The sequence below is a fragment of the Phocoena phocoena genome, chromosome 4 (assembly GCF_963924675.1).
Source record: "Phocoena phocoena chromosome 4, mPhoPho1.1, whole genome shotgun sequence".
Taxonomy (NCBI): Eukaryota; Metazoa; Chordata; class Mammalia; order Artiodactyla; family Phocoenidae; genus Phocoena; species Phocoena phocoena.
Genome location: NC_089222.1, coordinates 38,633,423 through 38,651,236, shown reverse-complemented (window position 1 = coordinate 38,651,236; position 17,814 = coordinate 38,633,423). Strand labels below are relative to the sequence as shown.

General features: G+C 38.5%; 1 protein-coding gene across 2 annotated transcripts; it reads left to right on the top strand.

The window, feature by feature from the left end:
• The first annotated feature begins 408 nt into the window (after positions 1-408).
• Positions 409-13,942, top strand: CCNL1 (cyclin L1). 2 transcript variants are annotated; one of them, XM_065876077.1, is made up of 11 exons: positions 409-1,676; positions 1,975-2,049; positions 2,556-2,665; positions 8,235-8,355; positions 9,589-9,653; positions 11,363-11,462; positions 11,590-11,694; positions 11,791-11,932; positions 12,167-12,278; positions 12,391-12,489; positions 13,133-13,942. In XM_065876077.1, the coding sequence occupies exons 1-11, from the start codon at positions 1,371-1,373 to the stop codon at positions 13,479-13,481; spliced, it is 1,584 nt and encodes a 527-aa protein (XP_065732149.1). In that variant the 5' UTR covers positions 409-1,370; the 3' UTR covers positions 13,482-13,942. The 2 variants fall into 2 exon arrangements, with proteins under 2 accessions (XP_065732149.1, XP_065732150.1); XM_065876078.1 differs by lacking the exons at positions 11,363-11,462; positions 11,590-11,694; positions 11,791-11,932; ... (1 more) ...; positions 12,391-12,489; positions 13,133-13,942 and adding an exon at positions 9,892-9,916 and having other exon boundaries at positions 1,371-1,676.
• The last annotated feature ends 3,872 nt before the right edge of the window (positions 13,943-17,814 follow it).

Below are 17,814 nucleotides of genomic sequence, written 5' to 3'. Positions count from 1 at the left end.
GCACGTGGGATCTTAGTTCCTCACCCGCGTCCCCTGCATTGGAAGGCAGATTCTTAACCAGTGGACCACCAGGGAAGTCCCTTGAATATGTTTTGCTTTAGTGACATCACTGACAAATATTTCAATGTATTCAAGCTCCCTTTGTTCTATAGATCCAGGCTTCAATTTTCTATAATTAAACTAAGTCTTAAAACTGAGCTATGTAATAGAAAGGCAATGGGACTTCTTATCCCTGGACGTCTCCGAAGTTCAGTCAAGGGACAAAAAATGGCTGGAGTAAATCAAGATCTACTTCTTTTTCTCCCACTCTAGCTTCTAGTAGTCTGGATCAGTATCATTGTTTTTATTTCAATTTTGAGGAAATTTGGAGAACTGCTAATATCACAGAGGGAAAAATATGTATACAATGGAGATTTTATTTCTCCCATACTACCTAATTGGAGTAACCACGCAGGAATACATAGACCCCAGGCATAATCAAATTACCTCTGTAAAGTCTCGCTGTAAGACTATTTTTGGAAACTAGGGATTTTCCAGATTAGCGAAAGCTGTGACGTTGTCACTGGCTCAGGCCTGAGTTTCGCAAGCGAAGCTGCTAAAGCAGCTGCCCTCCTAGTCAATACGAAGCCTTCGCCTTACTTCGAAACCCCTGTGAACCACACGCTCATCGGGGAGGTTTTTGTTTTTTGTGTTTTTTTTGAGCCGAAGTAGTTCACATCCTGTTTTCTAAAAATACTGTAAAGCACCTTTCTCCAGATTCCTTGCGGGTCACTTTAAATTACAAGTTCGTCCGTACACGACATCGGAGTAGCCACTTCCACCCGCCAATGTGGGCGAAGGTCGACCCTTTGTGCTCGCCGAAACTGCGCCACCTAAATGCGAAAAGTTAGGAGAGGAAGAGAGACGGGAGCACAGGGACGCACGTTCTAGACAAGCTGCCAACGCGCAGGGGTCACAGTAAATTTTGCAGACTCGAACTTGGGGATAAGGTATCTTGTAAAGCTATTTTGTTAGCCTCCCTTATTATACTTGTGGTTTAAAATATTACAAACGAGGCGGCTTGGGATTGTTTTAGGAAATAGATCACCTCCTCGACCACTCTGGAAGCCCAGCGGAGAGAGAACCCAGGGCACCCGAGCGTCCCGCCGCTCCCGGGCCAGCGCAGGATTGAGGCGCCGCGGGTGGAGTCGAGGCCTGAAGGGACTAGTTGGCGCACGCCGTAGGGGCGTGGTGACGTCAGGGCGGAAGCGCACGCTGCGTGAAGCGGCCCAGAACCCGGCGGTCACGGGAATATCCGTCGCGCCGAGGACGCTGGTTAGTCTCTCTCCGGGTTCCGGCTGCGTTGGGCGTGCGTGCAGCTCGCTGAGACCATGGCGTCCGGGCCTCACCCCACCGCGACCGCTGCCGCCGCCGCCGTATCGTCGGCCGCCCCGAGCGCGGGCGGCTCCAGCTCCGGCACGACCACCACGACGACGACCACGACGGGAGGGATCCTAATCGGCGACCGCCTGTACTCGGAAGTTTCGCTCACCATCGACCACTCGCTGATTCCGGAGGAGCGGCTTTCGCCCACCCCGTCCATGCAGGACGGGCTCGACCTGCCCAGCGAGACGGACTTGCGCATTCTGGGCTGCGAGCTCATCCAGGCCGCCGGCATTCTCCTTCGGCTGCCGCAGGTCAGTGCTCCGGCCCCGGGCCGACCTGCTGCGCCTCCTTCTCCGCTGCGTCCCGGTACCGCCAGGTCCCGGCCGGGTTGGGGGTGTCCCCTTGGGGCTCTCTAGCCGCGGGTCCCAGCCGGAGCACGGGCGTGTCGAGAGTGGGAGGCCGCTGGGCGACGAGAAGACGGGGACTGGAGCTGTTCGCGTAGGGGAGGGGGAGGGGGAGGGGAGCGAGCGGCGGCGGCACAAAATGGCGGCGGCGCCTGGTGCGGGCCCGCCTGACCCCTGCGCTTCCGTTCTTCTTTCTTGTCTGCAGGTGGCGATGGCAACGGGGCAGGTGTTGTTTCATCGTTTTTTCTATTCCAAATCTTTCGTCAAGCACAGTTTCGAGGTAAGCAGAGCGGGGGCGGGTGAAGGGGGATTTTTTTTCATCCGGAAATGGGAAGGAGGGCGGAGGTGGTGTCAGCAGCCAGTTTTTCCAGAAAGGGAGTGGTTAGTTTCAGGCCTTTGTACCTAGCTCTCACCCACCGCGAAGTAGGGACTTGAGGAAAGTGTTTTAGAACCAGAAGATGGATCCTGAGCCCAGGTGCCCTGTGATCAAGGATTAGAATTTTCAACCAAATGCAAAATTCCTGTGAGATTGAGCTTGGCTCTGGATTCACAATTAAGGGGAATTAAGCAATAAAAAGAAAGCATTACGCTAGCATAGCTGGTAAGCCTATGGCCTAGAAATGTCAACTGCGATTTCATTTCACTAAAGGTCTTAAAGTTCTCAGCCGTGTCCTAAAGTTTTTTCAACAAGATAAGTTCCTTAGACCTTGAGAGGGGCACTTTTTTCTAGCAGTACTCTGTAGTGCCATAATCTCACAACTTTTTATTGGATCGTGGTTCTTTCAGATTGTTGCCATGGCATGTATTAATCTTGCATCAAAAATTGAAGAAGCACCTAGAAGAATAAGAGATGTGATTAATGTATTTCACCATCTACGCCAGTTAAGAGGAAAAAGGTAAGATTGGCATTATTGAACACAGATCTCTTGATACAACTGTGCTGTGCACCAATCATCAGATCAAAACATTCTTTCCTCTGAAGTTAAAACCGATGCAAGGGAAAACTGACTTTAATTTAGGTGTTAAAAGTCACATAGGAACACGCTGATACTTAATTTGAAAAATCACAATTAACCAGTTATCTAAAGTTTGTAGAGGCAGTTGCGTTTATGGACAATCCTAACAGTGCTGTGAAGCCAGTCCTGTGGTTTAAGATTAAACAAGAAAGGGAATACGTTTGACTCAAGTGTGAGTGTGTTCTGTAAGTTATTTTTCCCCTCCCTTCTCTGGAAGATTGAAGGCTGGAAGTGTAAACACTGCAGTTCAAGTTAATACTGTGGCAAAATTTTGTGTAGATTGTTTTTCCATGGGAAGTCCCAGTTAATTCCTTACCAATTGAGGTTGGCTTTTGTTAGAATACTTCTCAACATTGAACTACGATATATCCTATAATACCGGATCTGAAAGGACTGCAGGATGATAAAGTTTGGAGTCAAAGGGATTAAACAGGTATTTTGTTTTGGTCAGGTGACAGTCTCAGTGAGTGGGTTGCATTTAGATAAGGCCCATTTATCTTATAAGAAAATAGAGACCAGTATAGTGTTGTCTTTTAGGTGTCGTGGATACCTGCTAACACTTTATGTGTTCGTGCGAGGCAGTACCAAAAAGTTTTAGTTGCAGTGCTTTTGTCTATAGACGATCTCTAGTATGTGCTACAAAAGAATATACTTGGTGTACATTAGTTCTTGTGTTTGCTTTTTAAGGAATTGTTGTGATGTTAGATAAACTTGTACTGAGTTTGAAAGGAAGTTAGTTATAAAAGGATTTTAAGTCGTTTTGGGGTTGGGTAACCGGTTAGTACCCAATTAGTATCTTACGTGAGTGGTCTTTTTGCTGAGTCTGTAAGTTGGCAGTAATGGAATTATTCAGAGACAAGCCAGTAGTAACCTTAAAATCTGAAACATTGCTACCCAGATAGTTTTCACAGCATTTTTCAGTTTTCTGCATTCTTTATTCTGCCATCTTTTCTCATTAACCGTAACCATTTCCAGGGATAGACTACTTTTTTTAGTTTTCATTTTAAAATATCTTTTCGCTTCTTAGTGAGGAATCTCTGAAAATTGGGAAGTTTTCAAATTGGTATTTAGCATGTTCTGAGCTAAAACTTATATTTAGATCTAGGTGATTCTTCAGGGTGTTTAAACAAAATGACACTAATAAAAAGGTTTTGTATCTTTTCGTCAAAGGATTCTGTGTTTGCTTAAAGGAAATAGTTTTGTTAGTATTCTTTGGACCATTGAGCTCACTATTATCATTTAGTATTATCTACTTTGAAATTTTTCTTTGAGTAGTCTTCTTTGATTTCAGAGTAGGTCCTCTTAACTATAAAAACCTTGGAGTTTAAAACATCTCACCTGAGTTGACTGTTGTGTCTGATGTAACTGTGGTTTTTTTTTTTTTCCCCTTTTCTTTCGGTCATTATCGCAGAGAAATTGATTGTGTCTCAATCTTAGAAGTCTGATTATAGCATGAAATTTAAAAGGAGTTGTTAATTGCATGGAAGTCTTTTTTTTAAGGCAGGATGTAAAAGTGTTCTATGCATATTACAAGTTTACTCAGACAGGTAGCTTGTATATGTTATTAACTTCAACTCTTTTTTCCCTTGCAACCGACTATACAGCGACCAGCTACATTTACCAAAGCCTGGGTGATGTGGAGTGGTACATAGCGATGAAGCTGTCGTCATGGCAACAGTGAGTGAAGTATCGAAAATCCCCAAGGAGAAGCCAGTGCTCTGAGAATAGGTCACTGGAATCGGGGACTAACAGGTTGGCCACTGGTGAACCATTTAGAAAAACTCCTGTTTCTTGTTATAAGCGTTTGTCTTTGCTGTCCAAGTTATTAGAATGATAGTTTAGTAATTTTTTGCATAGGTTAATGTTATTAGAAAGTACTATCAATATCACACTTTAGTTAGGTAGAGTATGTATCAGTTTGTCTTATTGGTGCTATTTATTTTAATTTAGTTTATGAATAGCTTTAAACTGAAGTGTGACCTTGGTAATAAAAAAAACAGAGGCATCGTATTTGTAGACTTTAGGTCACTGGATTTAAGTCCTGACTACATATTAGAATCACCAGAGGAGCTTTTAGAAAGAACTAATGCCCAAGCCCCATCCTGGATTTTTTTTTTTTCCTCTCTTCAGTTTTTTGTAGTTTGGTTTTTTAAGCTCGGAATAAATGGCTGAATTTTAAAAAGTAAGATTGCTTTTTTGTTTCAATAGTTTCTGATTATAATTTGCTTTTGAGATGTAGCATACTCCCAGCAAATTAAGAGTTTTATGTAGTTTTAAGGCACCTACCTTCATACTATATAAGGCTTCTCTAAAAGAAGACAAATATTCGAAGCCTGGTGCAACCCACTCATTGGTGAATATGGTGTGGTATTTTCAACATGCATATAGATCATAGATTAGAGTTGGAAGGGAAGAGATCTTGTCATTTAGTTAGTCTTCCTCTTCATTTTATTTTGGTGGCTTGAAAACTGTTTGTTTAAACACTGCCAAAGAAAGAACGTTCTTTTGAGGTAGGAATTAACAAATTTCTGTAGGTTGAGTAGCAGTCTGCCTTCTTGTAAACTGATCTCATTTAAGTACAGTCTCTTAAAGAACTTGTTCTTCATTTTCTTGGTCCTTTGTACCACGTGAGTGAGACAAACCATGTTTGGATCTGCTCCTAAATTTGTTGTGGTGGTTGTATTTCAAGATCATGCTGAAGGAAAAATAGCTATTCTGAGAGACCAGATAATAAACGTCAAATGACCAGAACTCAGAATTTCATACTAAGACTAAAATTTGAAAGTTGTTCTTTTCATATAAATTAATCTGAAAAATCTGACCAAGTTAAAAGAGGAGGGTAGGTAGAGTTAGGTTTGGGTATTTTTTGATCATGAAAATTGTTTTCTGAACAGATGGTTTCTTTTAAAAAGATTTAAAATGTTACCTCTTCAAACTTTTATTGGAAAGGAAAGTTTACCTAATTGGGGAGGAAGAAATTCTAGTAAGCCTTAATTCAATTTGATGTACTTATTACCACGTAAGGTACTAGTTGATACTTTAAAGAAATCATTTGTTTAGGCAGTCTGAATCTTTTCTTACTGCTGTTATATGGGGACACATTTTTCTACTTCTGATACAAAATAGTCTTTGTAAGTAGTGTAAATTATATATTCATCGAGCCTTTGATTTGTGAGGTAAATCCAGTTCTGAACGAAAAGAAGGTATCAGATTATACACCTACAAAGTTAACTTTGAAGACTACAGGCAGTAGCAGGCCTAAGCAATAAGCTGCGTACTTAGTGGAATTATAGTAGATAGTAGTTTGGTTTGCTTAATTGGTTTAATGTTGGGATTTTGACACAAAAAAATGGGAAAGTAAAGATTGTGGCAGAATGGATGGGAAGTAATTCGCGTAAGCAGAATTAATGATTAAACCTGATTTGGGACTAATAGCCATAATTCAAATGTTTAGTTGGTTGATTGCAAGAAAATGAATTTTAACAGAATTTGAAATCAACTCTTAAAGCAAGTTTAGTAAGAGGTATAATGAATTTGTTCAACCTAAGTGGGAAAAAATGAGACAAAACTGCTTTTATAATAATTTTATAAGGATTCTAATGGTGCAGTTTGAGTTGTACGTTAAGGGTTAACGTGATGCGCAACCATAACACCAGAGGTATTCTGTCTCCTAATGAATGCCTGATGAAGGGGCCATCAGATAACTAGTCCATTTGACTTTCTTTTCCAAATTTTCTGTTTTAATATCTGAAAAATCATAAACCTTAAGATCTTTGGAATATGTTTTCATATATATATTAATTGTTATCATTTGAGTTAAATTTGATTTTTTTTCCAAAGAACAATGAACTTGTAGCCTATTTGTCCTGATAAAAATGGGTTCATTATTATGTTTTTATGTTAGAAATCAGCTCCCTCCCCAATTGGTGGCCGCATTTCTCACACCTTTCAAAGCTGTAAGAAGAACTGAATTGAGTGAAGGCCATTTTAAATGTTGTTAACGTGCTGTTTTCCATCTTGTCAGCTTTGCCAACTTTTGTCTTATATCCAACTTGATAGAAATCGTATAGTATAGAATAATTTAAAATAGTTTAAACATTCCAGTTTTATAATTTGAAATAGGAGAAAGAATGGAAAATAAATATGGTAGCTGATTGTTTTTACTCTGGTAGCATATCACTACAGGATAATGTAGCTTATTTCAGATTGTTTTCTGATCTTCAAATGGATATCTAGGTTTTTGGCTAACATGGGCTTAAATTTTTCTGGATTTGGTGTGCATGGTAAAATGAGTTATAAAGTGGGGGCAATGTTCAGAATGACTGTCTTTTTAAAATGTTGTGTTCTGTCCAGAGCAAAAACTCTTGAATCTTTTGGCTGAAAATAAATTGAGTATGGGGAAAAGTATTTAATTGTTCTACCCAGATACATACCTTATCAGGGTCTTAATAAAAACGTATTTGTTGTTGGTTGGATCTAAGAATGTCTCAAATGAAGGACATTGGGACATTTTATAGGCTTTAAAGTGAAAGTCTAAGTCCTGACTGACTTCTCATTAAGAAACTAGTTTTCAATTTTAAGACTTAAAGATGTTTTAATTGAAAGCATTTTTTTCCCAAAGCATTGAACCACTGATATATATCGCCTTCTGCATCATAACTTTTGAAGCTATCATAATTTAGTCTGGCACAGAGACCTTGAGTACTCTTCTAATTTCTTCATTATGGTTGGTCTTCCCATCTCTTTTGCCATTGCATACTAAAGTTAGTACCTAATAATGACAACTCTGACCAAATTTTGGCCTGGTTTTATTGATGACTTCGAATTTTAAATCTGATTTTTAAAATATTTCTTTGGTAATTGAGCTGAATCTATAGTTTCCAGATTATTTTCTTTAACAGCGATTCTTAGATCAGTTTATTTAAACAAATTGCCCATTTAGGGGAATCTGAATTAGCTACCCACCGTTTTATCCCCTAATTTTAATTTTGGCGTTAAACTAGCCAAGAGTTGATATTTTATAAAATGAGTAAAATCACTATAATCTTATGAGGTCTTTATAATACGTATTTTCAAGAGCACATTAGTTTTGTTCCTGGAGTCTATGGAGACTAACGAGGTTTGTGGAAATAAATCAGGCTGTCTATCACCTAATATATATACCTAAAATATCTGGATGAAAAAAATCAACAAGGATGTATCTAAGAGCATTAGAGTGAATTTTTTTCATTGCAGGGTTTTGTTAGTAAACTAGGAACTGAGTCTAGAAAGTATATATTTAATTAGTATAACTTGGACAGCACAAGATTAATGCTTTTAACTTGTTTGCAGGAGTTTAAAAAGCTGGTTTCTGTTGCCAATAGTTGGTTGGAAGGGAAAATGGAGATGCCACAAATAAAATTTTTTGGATGTGCAAAACAGTTTTGATTTTATTTCTTACAAACTATAGGACTCCAAGCCCCCTGATCCTTGATCAGAACTACATTAACACCAAAAATCAAGTTATCAAGGCAGAGAGGAGGGTGCTAAAGGAGTTGGGATTTTGTGTTCATGTCAAGCATCCCCATAAGGTGAGTTGTAGAATACAGAAATAACATTCGTAAGTATTAGGGATTTTCTTAAAATTTTATTTTACATGAATTTATATTTGAGAGTTGGTTGTAAAAAGCAACTTTTTGGATATTGATATTTATCAGTAAAATGGGAGTTGAAAAGACTTGGGTTCAAATCTTCACTCTTTATTTTGTTCTTTTTGCTTCTGAGGTAACCCAGTTTCCATACCTAGAAAACGGAGATTTTTAGATATTAGCCAAGGAACAGATAATACGTGTATCTGCAGAAGTATCTGACAGTATGCTACCCTGTTGCATGGTGAAATGCTGAGTGTGGCTGCTCACTTTTAGCATTATTGAATGTTCTTGGGTTTCTCCAGTGTCTCTTGGCTTCCATATGCTCAACATAAGCTGTAGCACAATGGTTAAGAGAACAGGTGCTTTGGGGGCAGGACCATCTGCACATAGAAACTTGTTTCTGCTATTAGCTGTGTGACCTAGGCAGATATGTTTCTCAGATTCCACATCTCTAAAATTGTAAAATGCGAGTGATAATACAGGTCCAGAAAGATCAGAACTGAGGTAAACTCATTTATATGAGTTTTTTAATTTATCACACTTTAGTGTGATAAGCTTCACTGTAGAAATATTAGGGTTTGATTACTTACCCACTCTGAGTTGTACATACATAATATGTATCATACCCATTGTGTAACTTTAAAAATATAGCAGTCTCTAGGTGTTTTTTTTTTTTTTTTTTACGGTACACGGGCTTCTCAATGTTGTGGCCTCCCCTGTTGCGGAGCGCAGGCTCAGCGGCCATGCCTCACGGGCCCAGCCGCTCCGCGGCATGTGGGATCTTCCCGGACCAGGGCATGAACCCGTGTCCCCTGCATCGGCAGGCGGACTCTCAACCACTGCGCCACCAGGGAAGCCCTTCTAGGGTTTTTGTACCTTGGGAAATTAAATAATCAGTGCCTGTCACATGAAACTTAGATACTCTTCTTAACTGATTTAACTTCCATTTTTTTTCCTGCACGATTTTGGAACATTACGTCTCCGTATGAACTCTAGTAGCATAATAACCTACGTTGACTCTCGGGTACATTTTAGTTGGTCTGTATTATTTATACAGTTTATAGAAGAATTAAAACTTGCACCTAACATTTTCAGTTACTTATGTTCATTGAACTCTGTACTCTGAAAGAACCACCAGTATGCTAAACTGAGTTTTTTTCCCTTGTCCTTCAGATCATTGTTATGTATTTACAAGTCTTAGAATGTGAACGTAATCAAACCCTGGTTCAAACTGCCTGGTAAGTTGCTTTTTTACATTTCTTTCCTAGCCAGGAAAACAGAAGCAGAAATAAAGTAAGTTTCATTTTCCCTTTCCAAAATAATGAGATGAGTTTGTTTTGGTGCTTTTTGTTTTTTTGTTTTTTAATGAAAAGGTAAATAATGCTTATTTCTGCTTCCTGTTTTCTTGGCTTGACTAATTACTTTTAATGGAGAACTCAATTTAACTTTGTTCTTTTTTCTACTCTTTAATTAAAGGGTAGTCCATGATGGTAAGTCATAGAACTCTGCCCTCTGCACTTCAGCCCATGACCTCAGGATGGCCTGATTGGCTGCCCTGCTCTCCAGCCAATCCAGTGCAAGCTCTCATCCGAGATTCACTGAAGTGGTCCATATCCATCTGGCAGCATCTTCTAGTTCTGTCGGGGTGTCAAAAGGATTTGTATATTTGCTTCTAGAAGTAACTCTTCAACATGCCTATGTATTTAATGTATACCTGTAACTATCAAAATGAATAGTTCATTTTTGATAGATTTGTTGTCCAGCCATTATGAATTAAATGATTTTTGTTAGGAGTTTGACTAGATTTCTATTTTTTTTTGGTATGTATAGCATGAATTCTACCAAAGGAGACGGCAGCTTAAAGTGGGCACCATTACCATACTTGAATTCATAGCTGCTGGGCTATTGGAGGCAATAGTATTAGAAGAAAGAAGTACTTCATTTTTAAGAGATGTATTAACATAGCACTTTAGAACTTACTTTGTGTGATTTGCAGTGCTGACTTAAAGTTAAAACAAGGAGTTCGTGGTTCAGCCACAACTACTGTCTTAAGACTGTTGATGATGTGCAGTACTTAAGTGATGTAATTCTTATGTTCTGGACTTAATGACTGCCATGCTTTTTGGGCTCAATAAATATTAGTAATACTAGAAAAGTCTCATTACTTTTATAAAATGCATGACATTTTTTAATATATGTTCTATAAAACAGATTTTTAGAAGTTTTCATGGGTAAGGAATTTTAAGAAATAGTCTTTTAGTTAACCTTTTGAACTATTTGTAAAATTTCTTCAATACTTTAGGAATTTTGTGGGGAGGGTTCACTAATATAAAAGTCCAGTAATTTGTTAACTGAAGTAGTTACTGCTTTTATTTATACTTAGTCACAAAAAGGTATGTAAACAAGGCTGTTGTATGTGTTTGCTCTTCACTTCCCAACCCAGGTTTTCTGAAGTAGCTTACTTAGCTTTCTTAATATAATTTGGTGAGTGCTTACTGAAAATGCCTTTTTTACCCCTCTCACGGTATTGAGTTTTTGAAAGAACTTGATTGACACTGCTTTTCATTGTGGATAAAGGAGAGATGGTCAGTAATTAATGGCTTGAAGTATTGTTGGAGTGGTTTATTTCTGAAACTGGTCATGTCAGAACTGACTTTCATTGCTTTTCATAGAAATATGTTTTTAAAAAACTTTACGTTCTATTTGGAATAATAAGGAATTATTTTAAAGGACTTTGCTTATATATATAGGAGACATGAAGAATGATTCTAGTGTTAAATTCTTATCTCTTACTGATTTTTGAGTTAAGAATTGTTATATGCTAGAATATTGAAGATAAAAATATGAGAAGAAAAAAGAATAAAGTAGATTGAGTCTCCAATTTTATGTAAGCTTCAGAAGAACTGGTTTATTTACATACAAAGCTTATGGTTGAAATATTTTTCAGGAATTATATGAATGACAGTCTTCGAACCAATGTATTTGTTCGATTTCAACCAGAGACTATAGCATGTGCTTGCATCTACCTTGCAGCTAGAGCTCTTCAGGTAGGTTATATATATATAGCCTGATATATATGTTCTATAGTCCTGTAGGGTAAATCACAAGAAGTATCAGTTCTCCTAATAAAAACAGTGAAAATTTCATGTAAACTATTCTATTTTTATGGTTTAGATTCCATTGCCAACTCGTCCCCATTGGTTTCTTCTTTTTGGTACTACCGAAGAGGATATCCAGGAAATCTGCATAGAAACGCTCAGGCTTTATACCAGAAAAAAGGTAATTCTGTTTACTAGTGTTTGTGTTAATATTTTGTCAGTGCTAAGAATCTAAACTTCTGTAAAAGAGAAATATTAACTTCACTTTCTTCAACAGCCAAACTATGAATTGCTGGAAAAAGAAGTAGAGAAAAGAAAAGTGGCCTTACAAGAAGCCAAATTAAAAGCAAAGGGGTTGAATCCCGATGGAACTCCAGCCCTTTCAACCCTTGGTGGATTCTCTCCAGCCTCTAAACCATGTAAGATTAATTCAGGATTGAAATGACTTGAGTACTGAAGATGTATGGTTATTAGAAAGCCTTAGCACTTAACAGTTGCATAGAAACAAAGATGTTAAGAAGCTATTACTGTTTTCTCTCATGACAGCCAACTGAGGACTGATACTTGGATGGTATTTGGAATCACATTTAGAAACAAAATTGGCCCTCTGTAAAATCTAATAGTTAACATGCCTTATTATGTTTTTTTAACAGCATCACCAAGAGAAGTAAAAGCTGAAGAGAAGTCGCCAATCTCTGTTAATGTGAAGACAGTCAAAAAAGAACCTGAGGATAGACAACAGGCTTCCAAAAGCCCTTATAATGGGTGAGTGTACTTGAGTTAGAAAAATGGCCTGAGGAATCTTTTTATGTGTTTAATTTCTAACATACTTAGTATGCAACTAAAATATTGTGTGTGTGTGTTTTTTTTTTTTAAGTGTAAGAAAAGACAGCAAGAGAAGTAGAAATAGCAGAAGTGCAAGTCGATCAAGGTCAAGAACACGATCACGTTCTAGATCACACACTCCAAGAAGACAGTAAGTAAACACTCTCTTAGGGAAAGCAGTCTTATTTGGAGTAAAAGTTCTGGCTTTTTTTAAAAAAATTGCACGTAGACTGTTCTCAAAGTTAGGCTAGATTTAGTCTTAATAATGAGGTAAATTGTGAGAAATGAGTTTGGAAATACGCTCTGTAGGCATGTGGCTTTTTTGTTTGGTGGTGGTGTATGTATGGCATTCTATTCTGTTTTTGTCCACGTCTTTTGAAGTGTAGGGCCTGGCTGACCACTTAATAATTAATAACCAATAATCAGGACAGTCATAGCCAAAGAATCTTCACTAATTAGCTTTATAATTAGATGGCTAGCTACTTGTGGCTCTTCAGTGGTTCTTTTGAGCGTGTGGGAGATAATTCAATAAATAGCTATCTAGGGCACTAAAAATTAATTACTCCCCTCCTTGGAATATAGACATACAGTAAATTTGTTCAAGATTTGTCTAATATGTGAACAGGCTGGAGGAGAGGTAGTGAGGGGTGGGGAAATACAATAAAAGTCTTCAGTCTGGCCTGTTACTGACACCATTTGATAGTTTTGTTTTGAACCTGCTATGATGAGCACCACCAAAACTAATCTGTTCCCAGTAGAAACTGAATCTAAACCTCAAATTTCTATTATCTAAGTTATAATAATAGGCGGAGTCGATCTGGAACATACAGCTCGAGATCAAGAAGCAGGTCCCGCAGTCACAGTGAAAGCCCAAGAAGACATCATAATCATGGTTCTCCTCACCTTAAAGCCAAGCATACCAGAGATGATTTAAAAAGTTCAAATAGACATGGTCATAAAAGGAAAAAGTCTCGTTCTCGATCTCAGAGCAAGTCTCGGGATCACTCAGACGCTGTCAAGAAACACAGGCATGAAAGGGGACACCATAGGGACAGGCGTGAAAGATCTCGCTCCTTTGAGAGGTCTCATAAAGGCAAGCACCATGGTGGCAGTCGCTCAGGACATGGCAGGCACAGGCGCTGAATTTCTTCCTTTGAGCCTGCATCAACTTTTGATTTTGGCTATCTACAGTGTGATGTATGGACTCATAATTGAAACAAACAATTAAAAGCAAACTGATTAGGATTTGATTTCTTAAAATTCTCTAGGTCTCTAGAAACACTGAGGACATTTTCTTTTGAAAAGAACTATGTTTCTTTTTTGTTTGGTTTTTTTTTGCACATAAAATGCCCTAGCAGTATCTAATTGAAAACCATGGTCAGGTTCAATTGTAATTATTATACTTGTGTATTGTTTATTGCTATAAGAACTGGAGCGTGAATTCTGTAAAAATGTATCTTATTTTTATACAGATGAAATTGCAGACACTGTTCTATTTAAGTGGTTATTTGTTTAAATGATGGTGAATACTTTCTTAACACTGGTTCGTCTGCATGTGTAAAGATTTTTACAAGGAAATAAAATACAAATCTTGTTTTTCTAAACTGCTTCATACATCTTATTTAAATAAATTATTAAAAAGAGAAAAGTTTTAATAGTAAAATGGCTGTACTGATTTTCTGACAGACCTGTTCCTTCTTCCATTACATAAAGTTGGAGATTAAAATGTAATTCTTACCTGCATTGGTAGCTATCATAGAAATCTTCTCTGTATATATGGAAAAAGCAAATGGGTGTGGCCCAACAATGTAACATTAAATGTTTAATTGTAGCATGAAACTAAGAACTTGATTTGCACATAAATGGCACCATAAGGTTATTTTAAGTCGGTTTTAAGTACTATTGCAAGGGTGAGCAAACCAGAACTTTCAACATGACAGCAAATTAGAGACAACTACTGCACGTTAACATTTTTCTTGAGGTATTTAATGACGATTTTTATCTAAGCTAGGAGAGCTAAGTGATAAGGTGAGCCGCCCACCCCCCTGGGCTGGCTGTTAAAGTCAAGTCTGACCACAAAGAAAAAAAGCCAGAAGTCATAGCCAAAGAATATTTTTAGAATTATTCACATGGAGAGTTATTTCCCCAATATTTTGGAAGTCAATTTAGAGATCGTAAAGGCCATAATAAATAAAATATTGCTTTATAGTTAAAATTTTCCATTAAAATTTTCACCCATCTTGATTACTTACCTTGTTCACTAGACTTGGCTCCAAATGACTTGTTGCTGTTTTAAAAAATCAAATACACCCACAAAGAGAAGAAGATTTACTGCCACTAAGGATGTTTAAAAAGAATAGTTACAGCTTCTGAAGAGGATTCCAAAGATTTCCGAACACATTTCAGCAGTGGCGGGCACTGGGGCTGGAAAAAGTAGAAAGCCTCACAGGGAGACAAGATTCACTTGGATATAGAAATGTCGGGTATGATACTTAATCAGTTACATTTCTGACTATAAAAACTAACTAACATGGCCTAGTATGAATGAGCAACTTCTGGAAGGATTTAGAGTGTTCATTTAGAGTGTTCTTTGTACATGTGCTTTTATGATAAAATTGCTAAACCGTAACAGTACTTGTGCAGAGCTTAAACTGCCTCTAAATAGCAAACAGTTTCTTTCCTTTACAAGACTGGCATGAAGAAAAGCACAGGCAAATGTCAAGGCCCTGTTTAACAAATTAATCCTGAATTCTTAGTAGTGTAGAAATTTTTACCTGCTCTATCCTTGTTTGGAAATAGTACGCGGGTGAAGGGGTTTTGTGAAGATGGAAGGTATGGAGGATACATCTGCATGTGAGGTGAGGGTTGCATGTTAGACGTTGCTTTGAGATGATAACTTTTCCTTGTGTCCTAATTTTTGTCCTGTGCTGTTAGTGAATCAGTTTTCTAGGTTGTCAAGAGCTTGACAACGCTATGCTGCTGTACCCAAATGGAAAAACTTAATTTTCAGACTTTTATTAGGGGGAAGTCGGGTACCCACCTCTTGGCTCCAAAAGTAATGATCAGTTCTAGGTCAGGCAATGTTGTTTATACCTCACCATTCCACCTCCCACCCTTACTTGGAAGAAAATCCCAGACAAATGATTTCATCACGTATTTCAGTCCAAAAGGTAAGGGCTTTCTAAAGGTCCATAATATTTTTATTATACTTAAAGTAACAGTGTGTCTAACTTAGTATTCAGATTTCCCTTACTGTCTCTCATTTGTTTTTATAATTGGTTTGTTCAAACAAGGTCTATATTTGGTTTAAATCACAGATTGTCCATCTTTTTTTTCCTTGAAATTTAAAGAAATTGGGTCATTTGTCTTGGAATTTTCCATATTCTGGGTTGGCCGATTGTAACCCTATGGTGTCCCTGAACACATTTTTCTGTTCCTTGTAGATCTCAAGGCTTGGTAACTTTAATTTTTTTTTTTTTTACTGAAGTTCAGAAGTCTGGGAACCCAGGCTAAACGTACTAAATTGCGGCCTCATTCACCAGGTATCTCACCAAGTTCCTGATGTTAACACATTACTTCTTGTACCTCAACAGCCTTGTGTGTATGCGCCCCATTTGTGTCTGTCCGCTCACCTTTGGTTTCCACTGCAGCTGTAAATCTACAAATCTAATGGTATTCATCCTAATGATTCTTAATACAAGCCCTTTCTTGGGGAAAGTCGAGTACCCACCTCTTGGCTCCAAAAGTAATGATCAATTCTAGGTCCAGCCTTGATCCCCTCGTGTCCCTTAGAGTAGCCACTCCTGTGGCTGGAAGACACAGCTTGACTTTGTAACCGTTTGAACTTTGTCCATTTCTGGAATAAAAGGAACATGGGCTTCCATGTCAGCTCTGCATTCAAGTCATTCATCTACTAAGGTGATGTGGCAAGTTATTTAACCTCTTGTCTGCAAACTGGCCCTTTACCTCCCAGCATTGTACACAGTATGTGTGTTAGACATAAGGGGGTTCTACTTTTACCCCTGCAATCCAAACAATCATGTTAGAAAGCACCCAACTACTTAGAGAAGTTTGAATTCTACATTTCCTATGAACACAGTTCAAAATACAGCTGTTTCAGAATGCTGCCTCACTGAGATTAGCTCTGAATCTGAACAGTACAAGATTTTAATAATTAAAGCATGAAATAAACACCAGTCTCCTTGATTCCAGCTGTCTTCTTGACCTTTCTGCTTTTGCCACCTCTGCTCAGGATAATTCTCACTCAGTTCTAAGGACAGGAAATTCCTAACCTGCCTGGTTCTATGTCATCAAATTCCTCTCCTATATCAACTATCATCTCAGTAGTAGGTATAGTAGCATTTCTATCTGTACGTCTTTGCCACAGTCCTTCAAACAGTAGCTAATGATGTATTGGAAACGTTAATCCCATGTTGTTCTAATACATAAAACTTGCAGTGGTTTCTCATTTCACTCTACAAACCCGACTCCAGCTGTATGTGATCTGACCCCTGCCAGCCTCTTCCATCAACCAACCTCTCCTCCTCTTCCTCAAATGTGCACATCTATTCCTGGTCCTTCCCACTTGCTGTCCTCCCTGCTCGGGATGCTTTTCTTCCACATCTTGTGTGATAGGCTTCATCATTCAGGTCCCCTCTCCAGAAATAAGCCCCTCTTGACAACCCCCATCGACGTTCTATTCCTTGCTAACATTCAGTTCTTCATAATGCTTGCCACTATCTGAAATTACCTTATTTTACTTTATCGTTGACTCTCTTATTAGAATATAAGCTTCAAGAGAGCAGGAGAAATGTGGTTTATTCATTACTGTATGGCCCTTACCTAATCCTACAGCAGTGCTTGGCCTGTACTAGGATATGCAATAAATAATGAGGAATGAGTGAGTTTCACACACACTAATTTGCTGAATGAGGCTGTTAAGCCCTCATCTTTCAAGTTTGAGTGCATGTTCTTATTCCAACTGCCCTTCAGTGAATGTGTATATTCCTTTTACCAGGTTCTAGGGTCCTGGAGCTCACAGGCAAGAGGGGGCAGATAAATAAACTACAGCCCAGGGGTAGCCAATTGGTGATCCACGGGCCGAATCTTAGCTTGCCACGGGTATTTGGTTTGTGCAATGTTTGTTTTAGTGAACTAGCTGCTAACATTTTTTAATTGGAAATACATAAAAACCTAGACCTCCACCTTTTTTATAAAAATTAGAATACATGAGATCTACAATCCCTCAAGGCAACAACTGACTAGCACCAAGCAGCCCTCCGGTTGGGGTGTGCACACTACAGTGTGTTATAGTTCTGTCTACTCCCTCTTAATGGCAACAGCGAAGCAGGTGTCAGTTTGCATTTATCACTGTGTGGACGGTGGTATCTTTCTTGGATCCTACGGCTTTTGCTCACTGATGTTACCTGCCTGAACGTTGCAGCAGACCCCTGACATCTCGAAAGATATCCAAGAC